The 21129-nt window shown below is 45.4% G+C and overlaps 1 protein-coding gene across 1 annotated transcript; it reads left to right on the top strand.

Annotated features, from left to right (window-relative positions):
- Positions 1-3214: 3214 nt before the first annotated feature.
- On the top strand, positions 3215-20801 carry LOC119406900 (acid sphingomyelinase-like phosphodiesterase 3b). Its single transcript, XM_037673672.2, has 7 exons — positions 3215-3543; positions 5699-5915; positions 6930-7177; positions 8911-9071; positions 12718-12910; positions 15438-15634; positions 17134-20801. The coding sequence occupies exons 1-7, from the start codon at positions 3375-3377 to the stop codon at positions 17554-17556; spliced, it is 1608 nt and encodes a 535-aa protein (XP_037529600.1). The 5' UTR covers positions 3215-3374; the 3' UTR covers positions 17557-20801.
- The last annotated feature ends 328 nt before the right edge of the window (positions 20802-21129 follow it).

Genomic DNA, 21129 nt, shown 5'->3' with positions numbered 1-21129 from the left:
AGAACAGGGGGAGTGTCCAAAGCGCCGGCTCCCGCGTGGGCCTTTTGCCGTGAACTCCCGCGCCGCGCCGCTGCTGCGCCGGACCCGTGGGCTTTCCGCGCTCGGGAAGCGCGCGGAAAGCGAGGGGCGTCTGCTACGCGCTGTAGTTTTTTTGCGCCGCGTTTCTACACAGGGCACTTGAAGTCTACTTAACTTTAGTAATGCGGTGCGGAATGAAGCTTATCCATCTTTAAGCGTTGTGTTAGTGCTGGGGCAACAACAGATTGGAAAAAAAATCATGTGTCAAGCGGCATCAGCGTGGCCTAGTTCCGGTCACAGAGTTCGAAAACGTTGGTGCGTGTGTAAAAACGCGCAAAACGGACACGCACACGCAAAGAACGAAAACAAAAAAACCTATTCGCACGAGTAATCGGGCAATAGCATCACGCATGAACGAAATAAGATTAATAAAAAAAGTAAATTGCACGCGCAGTCAGCTGAAATAGTTGCGCGCAGTGACTTCACGAGCTTTTTACTCATAGTAGCCACTGGTTTGCTAGCCATATATGCGCACCGCTTTATTTGACAATTCATTAGCCTCCACAAGCTCTTTATTATGTACGGAGCACACCGGGAAGACGCAAGGGAAACAAAAAAAAAGATAAGAAAGAGTAGAGACGGCCATACGACCGCAATGCTGTTGGCTTATTTTTGTTTCTGAGGTAGCGTACAACAAGGCTCACCGTGCGCAAACAATTGAAAGAAAAGCAATGCCAGGTAATCTAACTTTAGTCCACAAGTTTTTGAATAAAAGGCGTAATATAGAAAATGCTTTACAAATATCCAGATATCATGAAACAAAGTTGCAAATGCCCCCATCCTTGCTGTACAAGCTGCCTGAACGATAATACGGCAAGAAGATATATATATATATATATATATATATAAAAATCGCATGTTGCACTGCATCGCTGAACGTCAGTATGAATCGTTCGCGCGAGATGCGTGCATTGCTTCAAGCCTTCGCCATACGAAATGAAAACAGTTTCAAACAACTCATTCTCAACTTCAGATGTTTTCACGGTTCTCGGAGGTTAGCGTTCGCCCGGTTCAGAGACATTACGAAAAGATGTGGACGAGTAGTTACATAAAATAAAAGTTTCTGCGGCAGTTGAGTGCGCGCCAATAGGGCACCCGACCGCAATTTCCCGCTTTTTCCTGATGACCTCAATATACCGTCCACCACAATTTCGTGCTGAAGCTCCGGAGTACTTAAATAGCGAGTCTGCTCATCTCTTCAATAAATATAAAGAGATGACCAGACGGATAAAGCAAGCCTCTTTTGTCCCGCAGACGCGTGCAATCAGCTGCTCTGAGCTGAGAATCACGTTTGTTTTCGGGCGATCGCTCGTAACATGAAGTGAGGCATACACGATGTTGCACTGTTATCGTTTCATTGTCTTTGGTTTGTCTTTTTTTTTTTAACGCTAATGCCTTAGATGCCTCATCGAACACGAAAATTGACCGTCGGCATCCTGCGTAGCCAACACGAGTGATGCACAAAATCATCACGCGATGACGTCGACAGAACTTGTAACGTCACTATGACGTCATTCAACGTGACGTCATATGATGACGCCATCACATGACATGGTCGCTTTCCACTGCCTCCGTGATCGGCCCCCGATGTAGGCAATGTAAAAGCAGGTGAGGTGCAGAAAGCTTGCAATGCCTTCGATCCTGTGGGCAGTCCGAAACCACGTTATGTGCAGAAAGCTTTCGGAGAGGTGCGGGGGAGGATCAATGCATCGACTGACGAAAAAGATGGCTTTCGTTTTCGAGTCATCTCAGGCGAATGCATAAGGCGAATGCATTTTTTCATGTAATTTTTTCGCATACATTTTACCTACGCTGTCAGTTCTTCAATATGTATGTGTAAGTGTAACATGTTGACATCGATATTGGTGACCACGACGTTTTTTATAACCTGACGGAAACAAATCGTCAGACCACACATCGTCAGAATTATTTCTGGCTGAAAGCGGGTTTGCGCGCCATACACCATATTATTATTGCTAGTCGTTACGCAAATGGCAAGCATGTAAAATTTGTGATGCCATGACCTATCGGTCGTGTTGGGCATGCGTACATTCGTGCCCCTCCGTGCCAATTTTCGTGTATACCAAGTGAACGAGACGCGAGTTCCGCGAGTAATTTTTTACTTTTCGTACCGCGGCCACGCCGACTGACACATTTGGCTTCGCATGAAATGGCTTGAAACAGCAGAGCGCCGGAGGCAGCCTTGTAAAACAAATCGTATGCACGAAATAAAAGATAGGATATGAAGGGTGCAAACGCGTTAGCATGCATGAGCTAGTTACGTATACGTGCATATGTGCTACGTTCTCCTGTTTATCTCCAGTTTATTCTCTCCTGCAGCAAGTTTACGTTCGTCATTCCACACGAAAGTAAGTTAAGAGCCTTTTCTCACGATGATGTGCGCGCAGGATGCGTTCCTCAAACAGCCGCGGAAGTGTGGAGCAATGCGGTGACATACCGGCTGAAAGGATATATACAAAAACCCCGTTTCACAACACACAAACGCGTTCTCTGTGTGATAAGTCGCTGCAGTATTACGTTTCAGTGACCCAGTATTAAATGTTGCCCAAATTTCCACAATTTTAGCTAATAGCGGCCAAAATATCACGCGCGTAGCAGACGTTCGCCGCTTTGCCGCGGCTTCCGCCGCGGAGAAAGCCCACGGGTCCGGCACGGCAGCGCCGCGGCGCGGAAGTTCACCGCAAAAGGCCCTCGCTCCTCCCATGTATTCGCGCCGCGCTTTGGACACTCCCCCTATTCTAGGTCACTCTACTCCTGTCAGATCGCTCGCTCTCTGCTCACTCCTCCGCCATGGGACGGAAGTGAGGCCCGTGAGGGCTACAACCATTTCCGGAATAGCGCTTAACGACACCTAGCGGATTTAAAAGACACTTTAAGCCTCTGAGATTAAACAAGTCACTGGTAGAATCTCGGAGGCTACAACTATTTCTGCAGAGTTTAGACATACGTATATTAAGGCATCCAGCATGTTCTAAATAATTAAAAATTCTGGAAAGTTGATTCTTCTGGAGGCCTTAACACGTTTGATAGGCTTTGCAGTGCGCCCTCAAGGTGGTTTTCGAGCGTTCGAGCGGGGATAGAGTGATTTTCCCCACAGACTTATCACCATGACAATAAAATCATGACTTCCTAGCCTCCAAAACGTGTAGGGCGCCGTACGCGCTGCTCGATGACCTGTGTCGTGGCCTTTTTACGCCAGCTGTTGCTAGAGTCTGCGCCTTTGCGCGGCTTCGCCGCGCGGGGTGGTGGTGCTGAAGTACGGCGAGAGTTGGCGCATGGCCAAAATATTTGTCAGTCGACAAACAAGTCGACTACGGCGGTTCATCGTCGGTGCCGCTGTGAGGAATACAATGGCAATCAGAGCTGTGCTCCTGCTGTTTTTCTGCGTCGCGTTGGTGCGGCTTGCGTCTACAGTGTACGTGACAAGACCTCAAGACGATGTTGGTGCGTACGTAGTAACATGTCTCGGAAAGACGGTCGGTGTCCGTCACCCCGTACCTAAACGATCGCTGCTTTGTTGGCTTTGTCATCGTCCGCAAAACGCTGAAAGGTCAAGGGGTGGTTGTAACGTAGCGTAGTTGTAACGTTCCCTTGTACTATTGTAATTGAATATACCAGCACCGCATAACGCGCGTAATCTTCCTCTATGCCTGGTAGAAGGAAATCCGACAGGAGATGCGTGAACGGAAACTTAATATACGTGCGATCGTGCGCAGTTTCGAGGCGCTCGCTCGCATGGAAAATTCTATCATCGCTTGTCATGGCAGATACTCAAGTTCGCGCTTGTTGTGAGTAGTCGCGTTAGTCGAGATGATGACCGCACAGACCAGAGCTCCATGTAGTCTAAAGCATTTGGCAACAGTGCCTAAGTGTGAGTGCTTGCGTAGATACCCGTCTGTTCTTCAGCCTTAAGGCTCATTTAATGCCATGACGGTGTTTGAAGTCTCAAGAAACACACACACACACGCGTCTGAAATCGTCAGTGCCCTCAGGCACTAAATATTGAAGGCTCGTAGATGATAAAGTTCGGATGCGTAGAACGGAAGTTTTCCAAAATGTGAAGCATATCTTCCTGAATCGTGGCCAATCCCCCATAGCATTTGGTTATGAGTCATTTATACGAGGAAAACGAATGAAGAAGCTTTTGCACACTCAAAGCTGAAGTTGAGCTGGTAGCAGAGATCTCTCATTAAACTGCACGTTGTAAATCATTTTATAACGGCTCAGCGCTACTGTTGCTTACGCGCCGAACTGGCCAGGAACTCAAAGTTGTAGTACTTTCGCTCTTACAAAAGGAAAGATAAAAAGCACAGCACAGAACTGCATGCCACAACCTAAATTATGAGAATCACATGGGTGGCTTCAGCGGAATAATGAATGCAGCGCTTTCGCAATAACAGTAGAATGCATGCGTATTGCACTGATGTTAATGTCTAGTATAGCAGATGTACACATAGAGTTACTACTTGGGCCTGTTGGTGTGCCATTAGCACGTATAGCATTGTTCATAAGGTACACCGAGAGTAGAAGGAACGATGAAACATGCGTTAAGCTCAATGTGTACATGCTAATGGTACGCATAGCATTAAACATCCCGCTTTTCAGAGCGCTATACGTGGCCTCCACTGCTCTGTTGGCGATAAGTGATGGAAAGATAAGTGGCTTATGCAAGGGCATTGCCTATCAGGTTCCAGTGCAAGCCATAGCTAAAAAGATTGATTTTTTTCCTTCCTTCTTGTTTTACCCTTGCTGGTGGTGGTGATAAGTAGATTACACGTTTCCTCCCTTTCACAATGCTTCTGTAAGCCACTTAAGTGATGTTTCTTTCGGTGTTGCCAGTTAGTGATAAAGGTGGAATAGATAAGGATTCTGTAAATTACAGTGCCAAATGGGTTTCTCACAACATTCTGATAGTGAGAGGTGGCATTCAATGTGATGGAAATTGTGATAGAATTCACTGTGATGGGCTTGTATTTCTGGTTACCTCATTCCTACAAATGAACGAAAGAAGGGGAATTTAAGAGCTCATTCTTTCTTTGTTAGACACAACGCTAATGAGAACTCACAGACAATCAAGCAAAGGAAAGTATAGGGGATATTATCTATAGCAATTACGATATAAGTGTGAAGGAATTACAGTGTACGAAATGATAACTTGCCGCTGGCAGGGGCCGAACCTGCAGCCTTTGAATAACGTGTCCTACGTTCTAACAGTTGAGCAATGGCAGTGGTCATCCTCCCGTACTATATCTGTGCATTTAAATCTGGGTGTGTTAGTCACGCCACTCGTAGCCATGACACTTTTTTTTTTGCCTGGTGGCAGCAAGTTGTCCTTTTTCTACACTTTAATTTCTTCACACTTATATCATAATTACTACAAATAACATCCCCTATACTTTCCTCGGCGTGACTCAGTTCTCATTCCTACAAGTCGTACAGTACATTGATGTAGCCAGGGGGGGTTAAACCCCTTCCTCCCCAAATTTTTCAATTTTGCATGTGTGTATATATGCAGACACATACAAACAGATTCACAAATGCACATAAAGGTTTGTCATCTTTCTGTATATAAAGTGCCGCCACCTTTATCTTGTTGCAGGCTACTTCTGGCATGTGACTGACTTCCATGTGGACAAGGACTACACGACAAGAGGAAGTCGTGACCAGGCATGCCACCTTGTCGCCAACCATACTATCTTGGATGACATTGGGGCGTATGGTGACTTCCTTTGTGATGCTCCAAAACTGCTGGCTCAGTCGGCCGTTGAGGCCATGGAACGGATACATCCTTCAACAGATTTTGTGCTGTGGACAGGGTAAGCCTCATTTCACCTAACTTGACAACCTGAGGTGTTACTCATTGATGGCAGGTATGAGGAAATGGGAATTCTTCGCCATGCACTAAGTGCAACTTGATTGATATAGAGGTCAACCTTGCACATCTCTTGGCTCTGCGCTTCTGTTATTTCGATGCGTCGGTTCATCTTGCCATCTTACCAGCACTACACTTACACCACTTCCCCCCTATGCATGGGATCTGCACGATTTTTTATGAGCTTTGACTCTAAGCAGCCTCTGATACTCGGGCCATCATACACATGAAAAAAATAAAGATAAAAGGGAGATGGAGGAGGAGTACTTTTGTTTCAGTAAATGTATCTATAAGGGAAATTGACAGCTACCCGTTTGTAGCACGAAGCCATAGGAAAATCCATACGGATTTCGCAGAAACAAAGCTCTTAGTTGCCGAAGAACTTGTCCTGGTCCAAAGATTGAACCCGGGGCCAATGCCTTTCTGGGGCGGTCGCTCTGCCAATTGAGCCAACCAGGAGGCTAGCAGTTGGCAGCGTGAGGGCGAAATAATGGACAACTCGAAGCGTCTGTACGAAGAAAACACACAGCACCAACCAAGGTCAAAATATTTTCACTTAAAAGACGTTTTAGCTTCAGCACAGGAACCTTGTTCATGATAACAGCAGGAACGGTCAGCACACTCATTTAAAATGGTTACTTGTTGCAAGAAGTGCGCATGTATTGGGGCAGATTACTGGTGCTCCTGTTTGTTATGTGCACAGTGATTAGAATATTGAAAGATTACAAATGCAGGTGCAGAAGAAGTTTCTTTTTTGTGTCTATGATGAAGGCGTTCTCCCAGTTTATCACAGGTTCATTGGACACAATGTACTCTTCAAGGGCATTGGACATCACCGTCTGGTTTTTGGCGTAATTGCAGTGTCCTCATAATCTTCTTTCAAAATTCCCCGTTTCTATTGAGTAAATGTACAGTTTTTTGTGGCCCCTGATGTCACGCATGTTATTCATGTTTACAGTGACAACCTGCCTCACGTGAGCGGCGTCACTTGGGCCGACATGTACAACGAGACACGCTACATCGGAGAGCTCCTGTGGCACTGGGTACAGCGACACAAGTCATTCGTTGTGCCCACCTTGGGGAACCATGACTGGGTTCCGGCAAACGCTATGGAGGCTAAGAACAATACCCTCTACCGAGCCTTCCTTACCCATGGTGGCTTCAACCAGTTGCTCCCAGAGGATGCCTGGGCAACATTTGAACAAGGCAAGGCTGTTTGCTTAATTACTTATGGTTTACACATGCGATGCTGTTTGTACTGCTAACCTGACTGATCTGTCTGTCTTGGTGGTGACTCCAGTATGATAGAAGCACATGTTTGTGTACATGCCTCTTACTTAATTGGTTTGCATGCATTCTTGTGCTCGTCTTGGAACCGCTTCTTTACAAGTTCTTTTTTTTTATACATTTTAAGGTTAGCTTTGGTTGCTGTTCATGGATTAAGCAATTAGGGAACTGATTTGGAACTTATTGGCTTCATTCTAAAAAGACAGGGCGTACAAACACGGACACAAAAAATCTTTTCCGCTGTTGTGCGTCTCTTCAGTTGTTCACAGGCGCCTCCGTTGCGACATGGTGCAGCTATGGCTTGGTAGATGCGAACTCTCCACACAAACGTTCAAAAATGCCACGAACACAATCCAACACACGTGCACGAAGTATTACACGTCTGATGCTGTCCCCTTCCAAAATGCACGCTCGCGCTGTTACCCTGTCACTTGCCGGTAAACGGGGCATCTACTGTCACGTGACCCGCCCTCCCGGCCAGATGGCACCACGCTCTCACGTTGAAGTCAGAGTAGTCGGGTCAGGAGCGCTCTGAGTCGGAGGCTGACGCTCTGAAAGAACCAACTGAAGGTAGTTCGAGTGCTCGAATTCTACTAACTGAACGTGCAACCACTTTTCAGAGCGCTCAAAATGCCAGTGTGAATACGCTAATATGCTCTTTTACGTGCCAGCTCACCGTGATGTCACAGAATTTGATGGCATCTGCAAAGACCTATGTAATTCTTTATCAATAAAAATGAAACACAATGTGTTCCAAGGGAGGCTTACAGCAAGTTTAATAGAGCGAAAGTGGCGAAAATTGAAAAAAAAAAAGAAGTTTGAAATTCATGACATCACAGTGACAGTCGGGTGCCTGGAGTTTCGGCGTGAAATTCAAAAATGAAACTTTGTTCTTTATTTTGTCTTCTAATAATGAACCTGTGATGACAACATCAGTGAGAACAGAGTTCTCAAGGAATAAGTTGTTAGTGTAAACTGATTTAGTGTCCTTTTAAGGTTATACACAGACAAATACGATGCAGCATTGCTGGCCTCAGCAAAGGTAGGTTCCAGATGTTTAATAACTAAGAACGATTTTAAGGGTTTTACGTGCCCAAATCCACAATTTCATTATGAGGCACGCTGTAGTGAAGGGCTATGAAATGTGATCGCTGTGGCTGGGATTGAACCCGCGTCGTTTGGGTCAGCAGCCAAGCATTGTAACCTCTGTACAATCCTGGTGGCCTGTATGTTTAAAAACTCACAGGGTCTCTTATGCATTCACCTAAGACGACTCGAAAGCGAAAGCCATCTTTTTCTTCTTGGTCGATGTATTGATGCTCCCCTGCTCCCCTCTGAAAAATTTCTTAACGAGGTTTTGCACTGCCTCCAGGATTGGAGGCATTGCTAGCTTTGTGTACACCACCTGGTTTTGCACTGCCTCCGTGATCGACCCACCTTTTACCAAGCGGTGATGTCATGTGATGACGTCTTGGTGACATCACAAAACTTCGACAGTCTGTGACGTCATGATGACGTCATATCGTGACATTATCTCGTGATGGCGTTTTTTTGCACCACTTGTGTGGACGCCGCTGACAGTCAATTTTCACATTTGATGACGCATCTAAGGTTTTCGCCCTAATAACTGGGACCATGTGTCGCGTGTACAGGCGGCTACTACAGCCGACAGCTGTCCAACAAAATCCGGCTGGTGTGCCTCAACTCGGTCCTGTGGTACTCGTCAAACAAGGGGGAGCGACCGGGACCCAGTGACCCCCAGATGGCCTGGCTGCGAGACCAACTGCACGACGCTCATCAACAAGGACAAAAGGTGTTGTGGAAGACAAGCAACACACTTACGCTTGTCTCACTTTGCTGTACACCTCGCCACATTAGTATTGTCTTGCTTACGAGATCAGTCTTGGCTGCAAAGACGTTTTGATATGGACAGACGATAGAGAGCCAAAGAGGAATAGCTCATTTCATTTATTTATGTACTAAGTTCAACAGGCCACTCATGGGTTGTCCAAGCAGCAGGAGGAGGTACATTTTAAACAAGTACGTAGTATACTGCACCGAAAATTATGTACAGAAAATGTTGGATACACAGCACCATCACTGTACTGCTTGCTCAAAATAGATATACAGTTGCCGACCGTTTATTCAGACTCGGCGGGAACCGCCGAAAAGTCCGAATAATCGCGAGTCCGAAAAAAAAAAGGATTCACCAGAAAAAAACACTTTTATTGGCCCAGCGGCCGGAAAAAACTTGTTAGTACGCGTCTGTACACATGTATGCTTACGCGCGACGAAGTCGGCCTGTATTTCAGCCAATGTTTGGCCACCCCTGATGGTCGGCAATTAGCACTGCAACGGCCTAAGCTAAATCCGCATTTGATGGCTGTGGTGTATGAGGTGCGTCGTCACGGCAATCACTGTCCACATGCGCTGGTTCGAGTAGCTGACGGATGATCTCATCGCCCAACTCGGTGAAAACTCCAAAGCAACTTCCACCTGGTGAATAATCACCGCTTTTTTCGCCATCGTCGGGGCCTTGTAGTTGCCGCGTTTCTTTAGTTCCGACGGCGCACATGGAACGGGCAGCGTCGGAGCAATTTCATTAGATCAGGCCTAGCCACAAAACATATGACAACGCAAACCCTCACACGCCAAAAGGAAACGACTATGGGCTAGTTGATGTTGCAGCGCTTCTGTAATCTGTTGTACTCTCTTTGTCCGAATTAGAATCCGCGTTGTACTCGTACGCACTGTCATTCACCTCAAACGCCGCATCGAGCAGATTCTAATCTTGGCTTGGCTTGGCCTGCTGTTTGGCCGTGGTAGCCGTTCAATGGATACTTGACTGGCTAAAGCCAAAAGGCAACCATTACGTGTAGCCAACAAACATAGCCTTCGAGATCAGTAATTTCTGCGTGGTTTTTGACACTGGCACAATCTCCAGTTAAAGCCAGTGCAACATTGCTGACAGTTTGTCATGGCGTTCAACGTCGCACTCGATCAGCCAGCTGGAGTCTGAAAAATCGAATGGTGGACTGTGGGGCGACCGAATTTTCGGTCGTGAGTTTATATTACTTCAATGGGACGAGTGGCGGTGCCGCGAAGGTGTCTCAATAAACGAACATGTCCGAATTTTCGGCGTCCGAATAAACGGTCGGCGACTGTATAGTATCATATTGCATATCATTTGTTCATTCCAGGGCTGTTATAACATAACTATGTTCTGTTTTCTTTTTTCCAAATCAGCCATTGCCCCCCCCCCCCCCCCCCCCTCCAGCTTCCTACACCCATGATTTAGTCAAGCTGGCTGAAAACTTGCCGACTGTCCCAGTCCCATTTCACTTGTCAATCAAGCGGTGACTGGAAACTGTTTAGACCTGTGATGTTAAAATGATGAGTGTGCAGAGATTATGCTAAATCTGCCTGACAAGCTTGAAAATTTGCAGAACAGAAAATTCTGTTCCAGAATGGTATAGAAAGTGGCGGAAAATTCTGTTCTGAAAGAAGAGAAATGGCACGATGGCTGTTAAACAGCCATGCAAAGTATAATTACATGCAAATAAATTGGTTCTCGCCGCCAGCTTCAAGTATTCAGTGCCAGAATGATCAGCGGGCAGCCATCTTCCATTTGGAATGGGGCATTCTCCAGCTATTCTGAAAAAGTTTGTTTTATACAGCATATCAGTACTCCGTTTGGCTCAGTAACTTAATGAGGCATTTCCGTTGCTTTCATTGCAACCAGCGACAAATATGTGCAGTGAGCATGGGCCTTGAAGTTTTTGCTAATGGCGGATACAGAATAGCAACATACTATTGGAATAATTTTTTATTGTTGCACCATAGGACTTAATGCAATATTCTTAAGCACCAGAATTCACACCTCATGGCACCGACTGAGAATGTTCAGGTTAGCTTAGTTTGTGCAGTTGCAATGAAAATAATGTTGCCTATTAGAAAAGAATTTTTAGCTTGGCACATATTTGTTTAATTTTATGTACCATGGTGTCTGTACTTCTTACTAGAATTTCCTCTGTAATGTCATATGGTGTTGGGGGAGCATAAATAGATCAAATATAAATAGACCCGATCAGAAGAGGAAGAAAAAGAAGCATTCACTTGTGTCCTATTACAAACTTTATGCACTGTGGTCAGTATTAAGCCTTATCTTTAGAGCTGTGCGAATAGCAAAATTTTGGGTGCGAAGCGAATTCGAATAATAAAGATTGAGTGCGAATCGAATCGAATAATTTTCGAATATTTCTCAAACATTTTTCGAATAATTCAAAGTGAAATTACAGAAAAAGTTGCAGAGAATCCCTAAGTATGTTCTTGTGAGATAGCAACATGAAAGTGTTTCTTTTCGCTAGGTTGATGAAGCGCTGGTGGGGTCATATTTCATAGTTGTCTTTCTTATCAAGAATGAGGCAATGTAGAGGCCGAATTGTATTTATGTACATGATTTGGTGCGACCAAAGTGTTGCCGACAACATTTTACACGTGATAGGCAAAGATGCCATTTCCTCAGCCTCTCCTCCTCTTTCAACTGCTGTGGAAGGCCAACTGATGTGGCAGACAAGGGTGTGCTCCCTTCAAGTCCGGAGTTCCAAATCTGCCTCGTAGACGTCGATATATAAGAACATCTGAAATTTTGGATGCTAAAAAGCTTCGGCGTCCGATTTTTCGGACTTCCTGCCCAAATTTCAGGTCCAAAACAGCATTAATTGAGCCCCCAACTCTGCCACATCTTTCATCTCTATATTGGAACCAGCGTTTTCTTGAGTTAATACATTTGCGACCGTAGCGGAGCTTGAAAGGCAGCTTTGCCGCAATACGGGGGTGTGATGAGGTGAAGCATATTGAAAATATAGGGACCACTTTCAAACGGACGTTGACTGTCTCTTGGCTAAGTTCGACCATAACGGAGCTTGAAAGGCAGCTTTGCCGCAATACGGAGGTGTGAGGAGGTGAAGCATATTGAAAATCTAGGGACCACTTCCAATCGGACGTTGACTGTCTCTTGCCTCAGTTCGACCGTAACGGAGCTTGAAAGGCAGCTTTGCCGCAATACGGGGGTGTGATGAGGTGAAGCATATTGAAAATCTAGGGACCACTTCCAATCAGACTTTGTCTCTTGGCCAAGTTCGACCGTAACGGAGCTTGAAAAGCAGCTTTGCCGCAGTACGACAGTGTAAAGAGGTGAAGCATATTAAAAATCTGAAGGGGCACTTTCAACCGGACGTTGACTGCATTTGTCTTTGGGAAGTTCGAATAGTTCGAATAGTAAAATTTCAGTGCGAATCGAATCGAATAGCAAACACTATTCGAAAAATATTCGAAATTTCGAATATTCGCACACCCCTACTTATCTTGTTTTGAGCATGTTTTTTTTTTACTTGACAGCGAGCAGACAATATTTTAGAGGTAATAGACACATTTTCTTGCTGACCGTGTGTTGACAGGTATTCATATCGGGTCACGTTGGACCGGGCTACTACAGCCGCTCCCTTGTTGGTCAGCCTGCGTCCATGGTCTTCTTTGAGGACATCAACGAGAGGTACCAGGACCTGATCGCTCAGTACAAGGACATTGTGGCTGGGCAGTTCTTTGGCCACCAGCACATGAATGCTTTTGTCATCATTTCAGACAAGAATGGCAAGTGCTTTTGCTGATGCCATATTATCCTTAGATGTTCTTTAGGGATCCTATGTATTTCTCTTTTTTTTCCCCTGAGAAGAGACTCGTGAAGTGTGCTTAAAAGTGTTTCCTTGTGTAATTTTCAAAATAAGCTTGTACCACTTTGTGTATCATAGTGAAATCAGAGGGTGTCTCACAAAGAGTTCTACAGTTCTTTGTTATATATTAGCACTTACAGAAATTCAGACCTAAGTACAGTGGAACCTCGTTAATGCGTACCTGCCGGGAACGCCGCATAACTACGCACTAAACGGTAGTACGCATTAACCACCAAGTAAAAATTTGCATCTCCTCGCGTACGCCATCGCCGCCAGCAAAGAAATAAATACAGTGCCACAGCAAATATTGCCTAAAGTACCCACTGCAAAGCCTTTTCTTTCTTTTTGCCAAACTGGAGAAAAGATTCTGGTACTCTCACACGACCGTCCGATAGTGCCGATAGCGCGCGGTGGCGACGCCAAGGAGCATTTCGGAACTATTACAGGGTCTGGTATACGCAGTGACCGACGTAGCGACAGAACGGACATTGTCGGCTTTCCGCAATATATGTGTGTGCGTCTGTACCGTGATCTGCTACTAAATGAAAACTGACACAGTTCCAGTGAAACGCTGTACGGCTGCGTGGAGCCGATCGTCTCCTGGCTAGTTGCGTGCAGCGTGTCGCCTTCTCGGCTCACGCCGTCACTGCAGCGCCGCTTGCTGTATTGCACGCGCGCATTTGTCGTGGGAGTGTTCTTCGTACCCACTTCGCCCCAGACCGTGCACAGATGCGGTGATGAGCGCAGATGAGCTTGTTCGGTTAATACGGCGATGACGAACTTCCTGCAAGCGATGCGCACTCCGCGACGCTCAAGCGGTCCTGGCAGCGGACGGAAGCGCGTTTGGGTGCTCGCCCAATAAAAGCGTGCAGTATGGTTACAACAGCGCTACGCTTGCTGTACCATACGCATGCGTTTAGCGTGATAGCGTCTATGCAAAGAGGTTTCTCGTCGCCCACGACTAGCAACGCGCAACTCCGCAACGGCGAGGTGCTTTCGTTTCTACAAAGTGGCGCGCGCTTGAACACGGCCCCGCACAACGAGGCGGCAGAGATCGGCGGCCCAGCACGTTCAGGTTGTCGCCTATTAAAAGCGTGCAGTATGCTTAAAGCAGTGCTGCACCGCACGTGTGCCCGGGCAGATATCTGAAGATACTTATTGTGATAAGGTTGTCGGCGATAAGTCATGCTGGTGCGTTCGTCGGTGGCCGCCGCCTCACCTTCGTTCTTTCCCGATGCTTACCCGCAAAGGCGTCGCCGCAATCGCGCGGAAGTCGGAATCAGCGATCGACCGATATACGCACTTCTTTGAAATGATGGAAAATCTTTGGCGGCACATTGTGGCGTCAGGAAGTTCAGCGGTGCAGTAAAATTTTATGGCACAAAACGTTATTGCGGTACGCAGGGTACGCACTAACCGGTAGGCGTAGGGCGAAGCACTACAGCTTAAGCGGTCGGCGAATGCATTAGGCTCTATGAGACTCGGTCGGGGATTCGTCGCAACTACGTTTTAACCGTTAGTACGCTTAAAGCGGGTACGTTTTAACGAGGTTCGACTGTATAGGTTTTGTAACATGCCGAGTGTTATGCTTTCAAAACTGTGTCTCATCTTGAATTTGTGTGGCAGCGTTGAGTGCAGCTTCTTGAATATAGAAGGAAAAAGAAGGGGTGTGTGCTATAAACAGTTTGAAGTGAACAGACATTGGGACTCCTGCCTGAATGGCAAATTGCACTTGTCAAAACAAACGTGGTTGTGTTGTGTTTGCAACTTGAACACTACTCATTCAACTGGCAATTGCACTACATATATACAATAAAGCCTGATTTATATGTACCCACTTTTGATGGACAACGATTATGAATTCTCTTATGAGCTTCCATAGAGCCTAATGTATTTGCCAACCGCTAAAGCTGTAGTGTCACATAAAGGTTAACTGCACTTGTCAACTTGTTATGTCGCCAATGCCGCAACATCCCTGAACAGGTCCTCTGTCTCTTCTGTAAGTACAGAGACCAGTCAACTACTGATTTTGGTGTGGATTGCAAAGTGTTTTCAAATGTTAGGGCCATTGTGGCTGAATAAAAGCTCTGACAACATGGTAATTTTAATCTCAAGGTTTTCAATGTCTAACGATTAAAAGCTAACCTTTTGAAGTCGCAGCAATGGGGAGAATGTTTGGTAGCGTCTGCTTCTTCATCAGTTCATTTAACAATATAGCGCGAACCAGCAAAAATTCCTTGTTATGCTGCCATGCTTCGTGCAGTTAATCAAGAAAGCTTCCTTCCTGTATTCTGCCCTTGAGACACATGTAGAAAGTGAGGTCAGGTGAACAGTTTAACACCTCTTGCCGGCCACTGGCATTTTCTGTATTCTCGAATCTGCAAATATTCGTTGTGAAAAGTGCAAAGTTCTGTAAGAGGCAATCTTAAACGATGGCACGCATGCAGGCTCGCCGGTCAGCTCGATGCATCTGGGTGGGTCAGTGACTCCATGGGGCAGTAAGGATCCTGTCTACCGCACTCTCTCCGAGCCCACAAACCCCTGCGTGCGACTGTACACGTATCGCCGATCTACTGGAGAACTTCTTGACTACAGCGTCTACTATCTCGACCTGGACAAGGCCAATGCAGCTGCTGCTTCTCAGGTGACTGCCTGCGACAATGTGCTCATGCACTGGTCGTCTATTGGCAGTTATAGGTTGTCATTGTTTCGCGAGATTCTTCCATCTGAGTTTATCATTCGGCAACTTGTTTCTGACCTCCTTGGCTTTGAAATCATACTGCTGCGGCACCTTTTCTTGCATCGTATGTGCGATGCAATACAGACCTGTTATCATTATCACTACGACTTCTGCATGCTGTAATGTGACTTCCACCAATCATGAGATGTTCTAGTGTGGCAAAAAGCTGATCGTGCTAGCTGATGAGAAGGTCACTCACCTTGTGAGTAGCTTTCATTCACCATTGTTGGTCGATTGTGCACCCTCAGTCAATTACCAGTTTGATATTACCCTTAAAATCAAAAGCATGTCTAATGCCTTGGATGGCATTAGGGACAACTGTGACCACAACTGTGCTGCCAGACTGAGCCTGAGCAGTGGGGACAACAACGGTACAGGCACTAGGTGCACAATGGGTAGATGTGAACAAATAAATTCACAATGAGGACAATGTCATTTGCATATTTGGTACAAAGAAGTCAGGTGTTCTTTGCACAGTCGAAAAAATTGGACCGAAATGGCTTGTCCAGTATGTAAGAAAACCACTAGGGATGGGCAAATAGTGAATTTGAGGTTCGAAGCGAATAGCGATTTGGTCGAATAATTTCGAATCGAATAGTTCGAATAGTATTTACCGCATATTATTAAGAAAAATGAGCATTTTTGTCATGACCCTTGCACAATATTTTTAAGGATTGGAACTAGGCATTAGTGAATGTCACTTTTTTGGTTTGAAATGAAGTGGAAGCAAGTTTCAATATTATCAAGATTTAAATAGCAGTAGAGTGCAAGTTATAAGGGGTACAATATGTTGCAATTTAAAAATTACTATCCTTGGCGCATATAAGCCCATATAATACGCTTTTAAACTTAAAAAAAATATGTACACTTAACCTTGAAGTTTGGCTTCGCGGCAGGGCAGATTTCCCCTGGATGGGTAGTTTCACGGCAAAGCAACCCGACGCTGCAGTGAAACCACCTTTACAGGGGCTTATGTGCGGTCAAACATACATATATTCGTTCATTTCGAATACTTCGAAATTTCGAATAATATAAATTCGTATCGAAGCGAATTCGAATACTTTAATATTCATTCAAATATTCGAAACGCCTGAATATTCGCCCATTCCTAGAGACCACTTAAACAGAATCACGAAAAGTTATGTACCCGTCTGCCCCTTATGTGTTATGTGGACTGTGCTGCTTTGTGCAATGGAGGCATCCATAGTCTATTTTCAGAGCATCATACGTGTTTGTGTCCACTATCATACGCGTTTTCAAATACTCTTTACGAATGGTTCACTTCATGTATGTACCGGGCACCAGAGTTCAGTAGTAAGCTCGTCCTATGATAACCTAGAGACACGTTTCAAGGCCCCTTAAGGTAAGCCACACTCACGTGCTTGTCTCCATTTCTGATGCAGCAACAGGCCGAGTGGGAGTTCCTGTACTCGGCTAGCAAGGAGTTTGGGCAGCGGGATCTCAGCACGGCATCTATGGTGGAGTTGGCGCACCGACTTACCACCTCGCCAGAACTACTCTCTCGGTACATCAACCTCAGCTCAGCACTCAAGGACACCAGCCCGTGCGATGCCACCTGCCGTCAGACAATGCTCTGCGCCATTCTGGGATCCCGCCATGATTCGCACACTGCCTGCCTTTCCCAGGAAAGCAAAGTTCACACTCTTGCCGTGCAGACGGATGACCATGGCAGGAGCACCACAACTGTTCGTGACGTGCTTGTCGGCCTGTCGGTGTCTATTGTAATTGTGGCAGGCATCGTGCTTGTGGTGCGTGCCAAAAGGGCACGCATGATGCAGGGACCACGCTACGGACGCTTCAGGTGATGCGTACGCAGCAGTAGACTGTTGAGGTTTGTGTTTTGTTGTTACCGCGCCTGTTGGAAGCCTTCAAAGTTGCACTCCTATTGCTGCTGACATCGCGGCTTCTGATCAAGTTTGCCTGTGTCTTGGTCATTTAAAACATCCGTGTTGGATTCATTGCTACATTTGTGCTGGACATTTATTAGCTAAGGTCTTTTCCTTGGCACGTTGGCAGTATGCTACTCTTTTTTAGATGGGATATTGTGGTGCACTGGTATGTTGCAAATGCTTGTGTGTGTACTAGCTGAAGGGAAGTGAACCTTCTGGAACTGTGATCAAGCGAAGAGTGATATGATATTGGCTCACCTTTGCCAGCTTACTTGCCAACATTGTAGTTGAAAGGCATGCAGACATTTTAATTCACATTTATTATGGCTGCATTTTTTGGGGACAATTTCTGGAGTGATGTTTTGATTTCATGATATATTTTTCTAGATTAGTAGCATGTGGTTGTGTGCTTTGTACAGCCTGGCTACTTAAGAATAATGTTTGCAAATCCCAGCATCCACGACCAGCTTATTATTATTATTATTATTATTATTTTATTATTGACCTTTGTTTTGAGAATTCAGTAACTAGAAAATTATGTGTAAAAGGACAAAAGTATAGAAGTAAGGTTATTGCAAAGAAAAATTCAAGCAGTATAGTATGTATATTAAGATCTTGCTATAACGAAGGAGGCCGTATTAACGAACATTGGAAAAGTTTCTAGTGGAAAGCCTATTCTTCAATGTAAAAATATTTCAATATACTAGTGATTTCAAGACACTAAGTATTTCAAAGTAATTGCTGAAATTGGATGATTTCTTGGGTTAGTAGCACTTCATTGTAATGAACTTGTAATACAAAATATCGTGCACATTTAAGAGATATGTATCTGTAAGAAATTTAGATACCCCACCATCAGTAGCAGGTGTTGCTGGATAGCTGTGATTGAAAATTTGTGCCAGCCCTATCACCATTGACACATTTCATAATTCACTGTCAGGATGATTTTGAATATTGTAAAGATAAATTCCCAGTGAAAAGGGGGCATGCATTGCTACCTGAATGTGTTATCAATAAGCAGGTCGATAGAGTTCATGGATGCTTCAAGGTTTTAGTAGCATTTGAATAGGCAACACAAGGTAATGCAAACAATGCAAGTGTTCACATGCACTTTCTGACAGCCACTGGCATTATTGGTCGGCTTGGATGTAGCGAGCATAACAGCTTGACGCATGCTATCTACACTTTGAAGAAAACACACTGCCGCTTGTTTCATATGTGACAGTCGGTGTGCAGTTAAGAATCGGCATGGCATGATTGCTGTCGTCGTGCACCGTGGCATTCTATCCCACTGCAGATGGAATATGCCAGAAGCTGCGCAATGCGATGACACTGCTGGTTTGATGCATGGACATACAGTCGGGCACATGTGCGTCTGGTGTTCAGATACCGAGCTGTGTCTGCCCCAAGTGTAGATGACGTCACATAAATGTACATTCTCACTCTTATTTTGAGGTGACCTTGTCATCTGATTAACTAAACATATTTGTGGATGTGCTGCTGCTTTTATGTGTTGGCGGTTCCTCTTGTTCAAGTTAGTTTCTGATGCCAATTTGCGTATTTTTGATTGAATACAGGGATGCAACAGCTGCGCCAATTGCGCCATTTTGATACAATTTCATTTTTCTTCGCCGAGCTGCGCCAAAACGCCCCCGGTAAAAGCAAAACTTTTCGGTTGCGCTAGTTTTAGCCTCGTTTTAACGCAAAACGAAGCCCGTATTGGCGACCTAATGTTGAAAGAAGCACCAGAGGCACTTTCATCCAATCCAATTCGACCCAGTGGCGCTTGACTCAAACAGGACGTTAATCTGTTCCGGTGTGTTTGCTGGTGGGCCGGTGGGCGTAAATGAAGTTTTTACTGCTGGTTCAAACGCTGCTTTACAGGGTCATTCAGCATGAGCAAAGGTGAACGCCCATTTATGTGGAAGCACCGCATAAAGAAAGTTAACTGACAAACGAGCCGTTTAACACGTGCTGCAAATCTTAGTGGGGATGTCGTTATTGTTTGGTGGAATCCGGTTCAACGTTGCCTTTGTTCAAATAGCAGTACTCACGTGCACGAATTCGCGGGTTGTATACGGTAAAGTCTTTTTAAATCTACTGACGAGTAATGAACTGCAGTAGGGTACGGATTTGGGCTGGTTGGTGCATGACTTCAAGTAGAAAACAGCGCTACGAGACGGGACAAAGAAAGGGCACAAACACGGCGCTGACTATCAACCAAATGTGCTTTATTCCATCAGTCCGCATGTTTATACTCCACCATAGTCATGGTGGAGTATAAATATGCGGACTGGTGGAATAAAAGCACATTTGGTTGATAGGAGTATAAATATGCGGACTGGTGGAATAAAAGCACATTTGGTTGATAGTCAGCGCCGTGTTTGTGCCCTTTCTTTGTCCCGTCTCGTAGCGCTGTTTTCTACTTGATGACGAGTAAAGTTTTGCTTAGAGAAGTACTACACGCGAAAACACTGACCGCCTTAGCCGAAAGAGTTCATCAAGGTACTTGCTCCCCCCCGGTCGCGGTGAGGCCGACACCACAATGTGCCGAAAAAGGCCTTCCGTTTTTTTGGAAATGTGGACATTGGTCGACTAATCATTTAGACGGCGACGCGAGTGCGGTCACCGCTTTCCTGGTGCGAATGCTTCATGGCAGATACCAACGAGCACGTCAGTACAAGTTATCGCCAGCAACCTTATCGCAATCAGGATCTTTATATCTGCTCAGTAGCACGTGCGGCATAGCGCTATTGGTACTATACTGTTAATATATTGCACGCATAATATAGGCGACGAACCCAAGTATGCCGTTGGCTGACGCCACCTGAGCGGAAACGCAGATTGCGTGTCACTTGCAGAAACGAAAGCAGCTCACCATTGTTAACCCAATGAAATCTTTGCCGTATCCCTACATGCGGTCACGAGCGGAGCGGGTAGGAATACTCCTCGGGAAAAGCTGTCGTACGGTAGAGCACGCGTCCGACCCGTGAGTGATGGTGTCAGCTTTGTTGGAGACGCGCTGCACGAAACTAGGAAGGGTTCGGCTCTACGCGGCGACAGGCACTGCGTTCAATGAAACGATGCCGACTTTCGCTGTGCATAGCTCCCTCCCTCCCTCCCTCCCTCCCTTTCTCTCTCTCTCTCTCTCTCTCTCTCTCTCTCTCTATATATATATATATATATATATATATATATATATATATATATATATATATATATATATATATATATATATATATATAATAAAGATAAGGGGGAGGACGCACTTATGAAGATTGTACTTATTGGCTGGTTTGTCTTAGACGTTGCATGACATATAAACACCGGACTTAAGACTTTTCTCTTGAACTATATACACATATGGCGGCTCTCTTTAAAATGGACTTTCTCCTTAAGATCTTCTTAGCAGGGCGGAATACAAAATTCAGCGCATCGGTGCTGAATGAAGTGGATTGCAACAGTGACGTGATCAGCCAGTGGCGTAGG

Source organism: Rhipicephalus sanguineus, chromosome 10 (assembly GCF_013339695.2).
Source record: "Rhipicephalus sanguineus isolate Rsan-2018 chromosome 10, BIME_Rsan_1.4, whole genome shotgun sequence".
NCBI lineage: Eukaryota > Metazoa > Arthropoda > Arachnida > Ixodida > Ixodidae > Rhipicephalus > Rhipicephalus sanguineus.
This window is presented reverse-complemented; position numbering and strand designations above follow the sequence as displayed.

Coding starts and splice junctions, on each gene's coding strand:
- LOC119406900 (XM_037673672.2), top strand. CDS start 3,375: ATGGCCAAAATATTTGTCAGTCGACAAACAAGTCGACTACGGCGGTTC. Junction 7,178..8,910: donor CTGGGCAACATTTGAACAAG/GCAAGGCTGTTT, acceptor TCGCGTGTACAG/GCGGCTACTACAGCCGACAG. Junction 12,911..15,437: donor CATCATTTCAGACAAGAATG/GCAAGTGCTTTT, acceptor GCACGCATGCAG/GCTCGCCGGTCAGCTCGATG.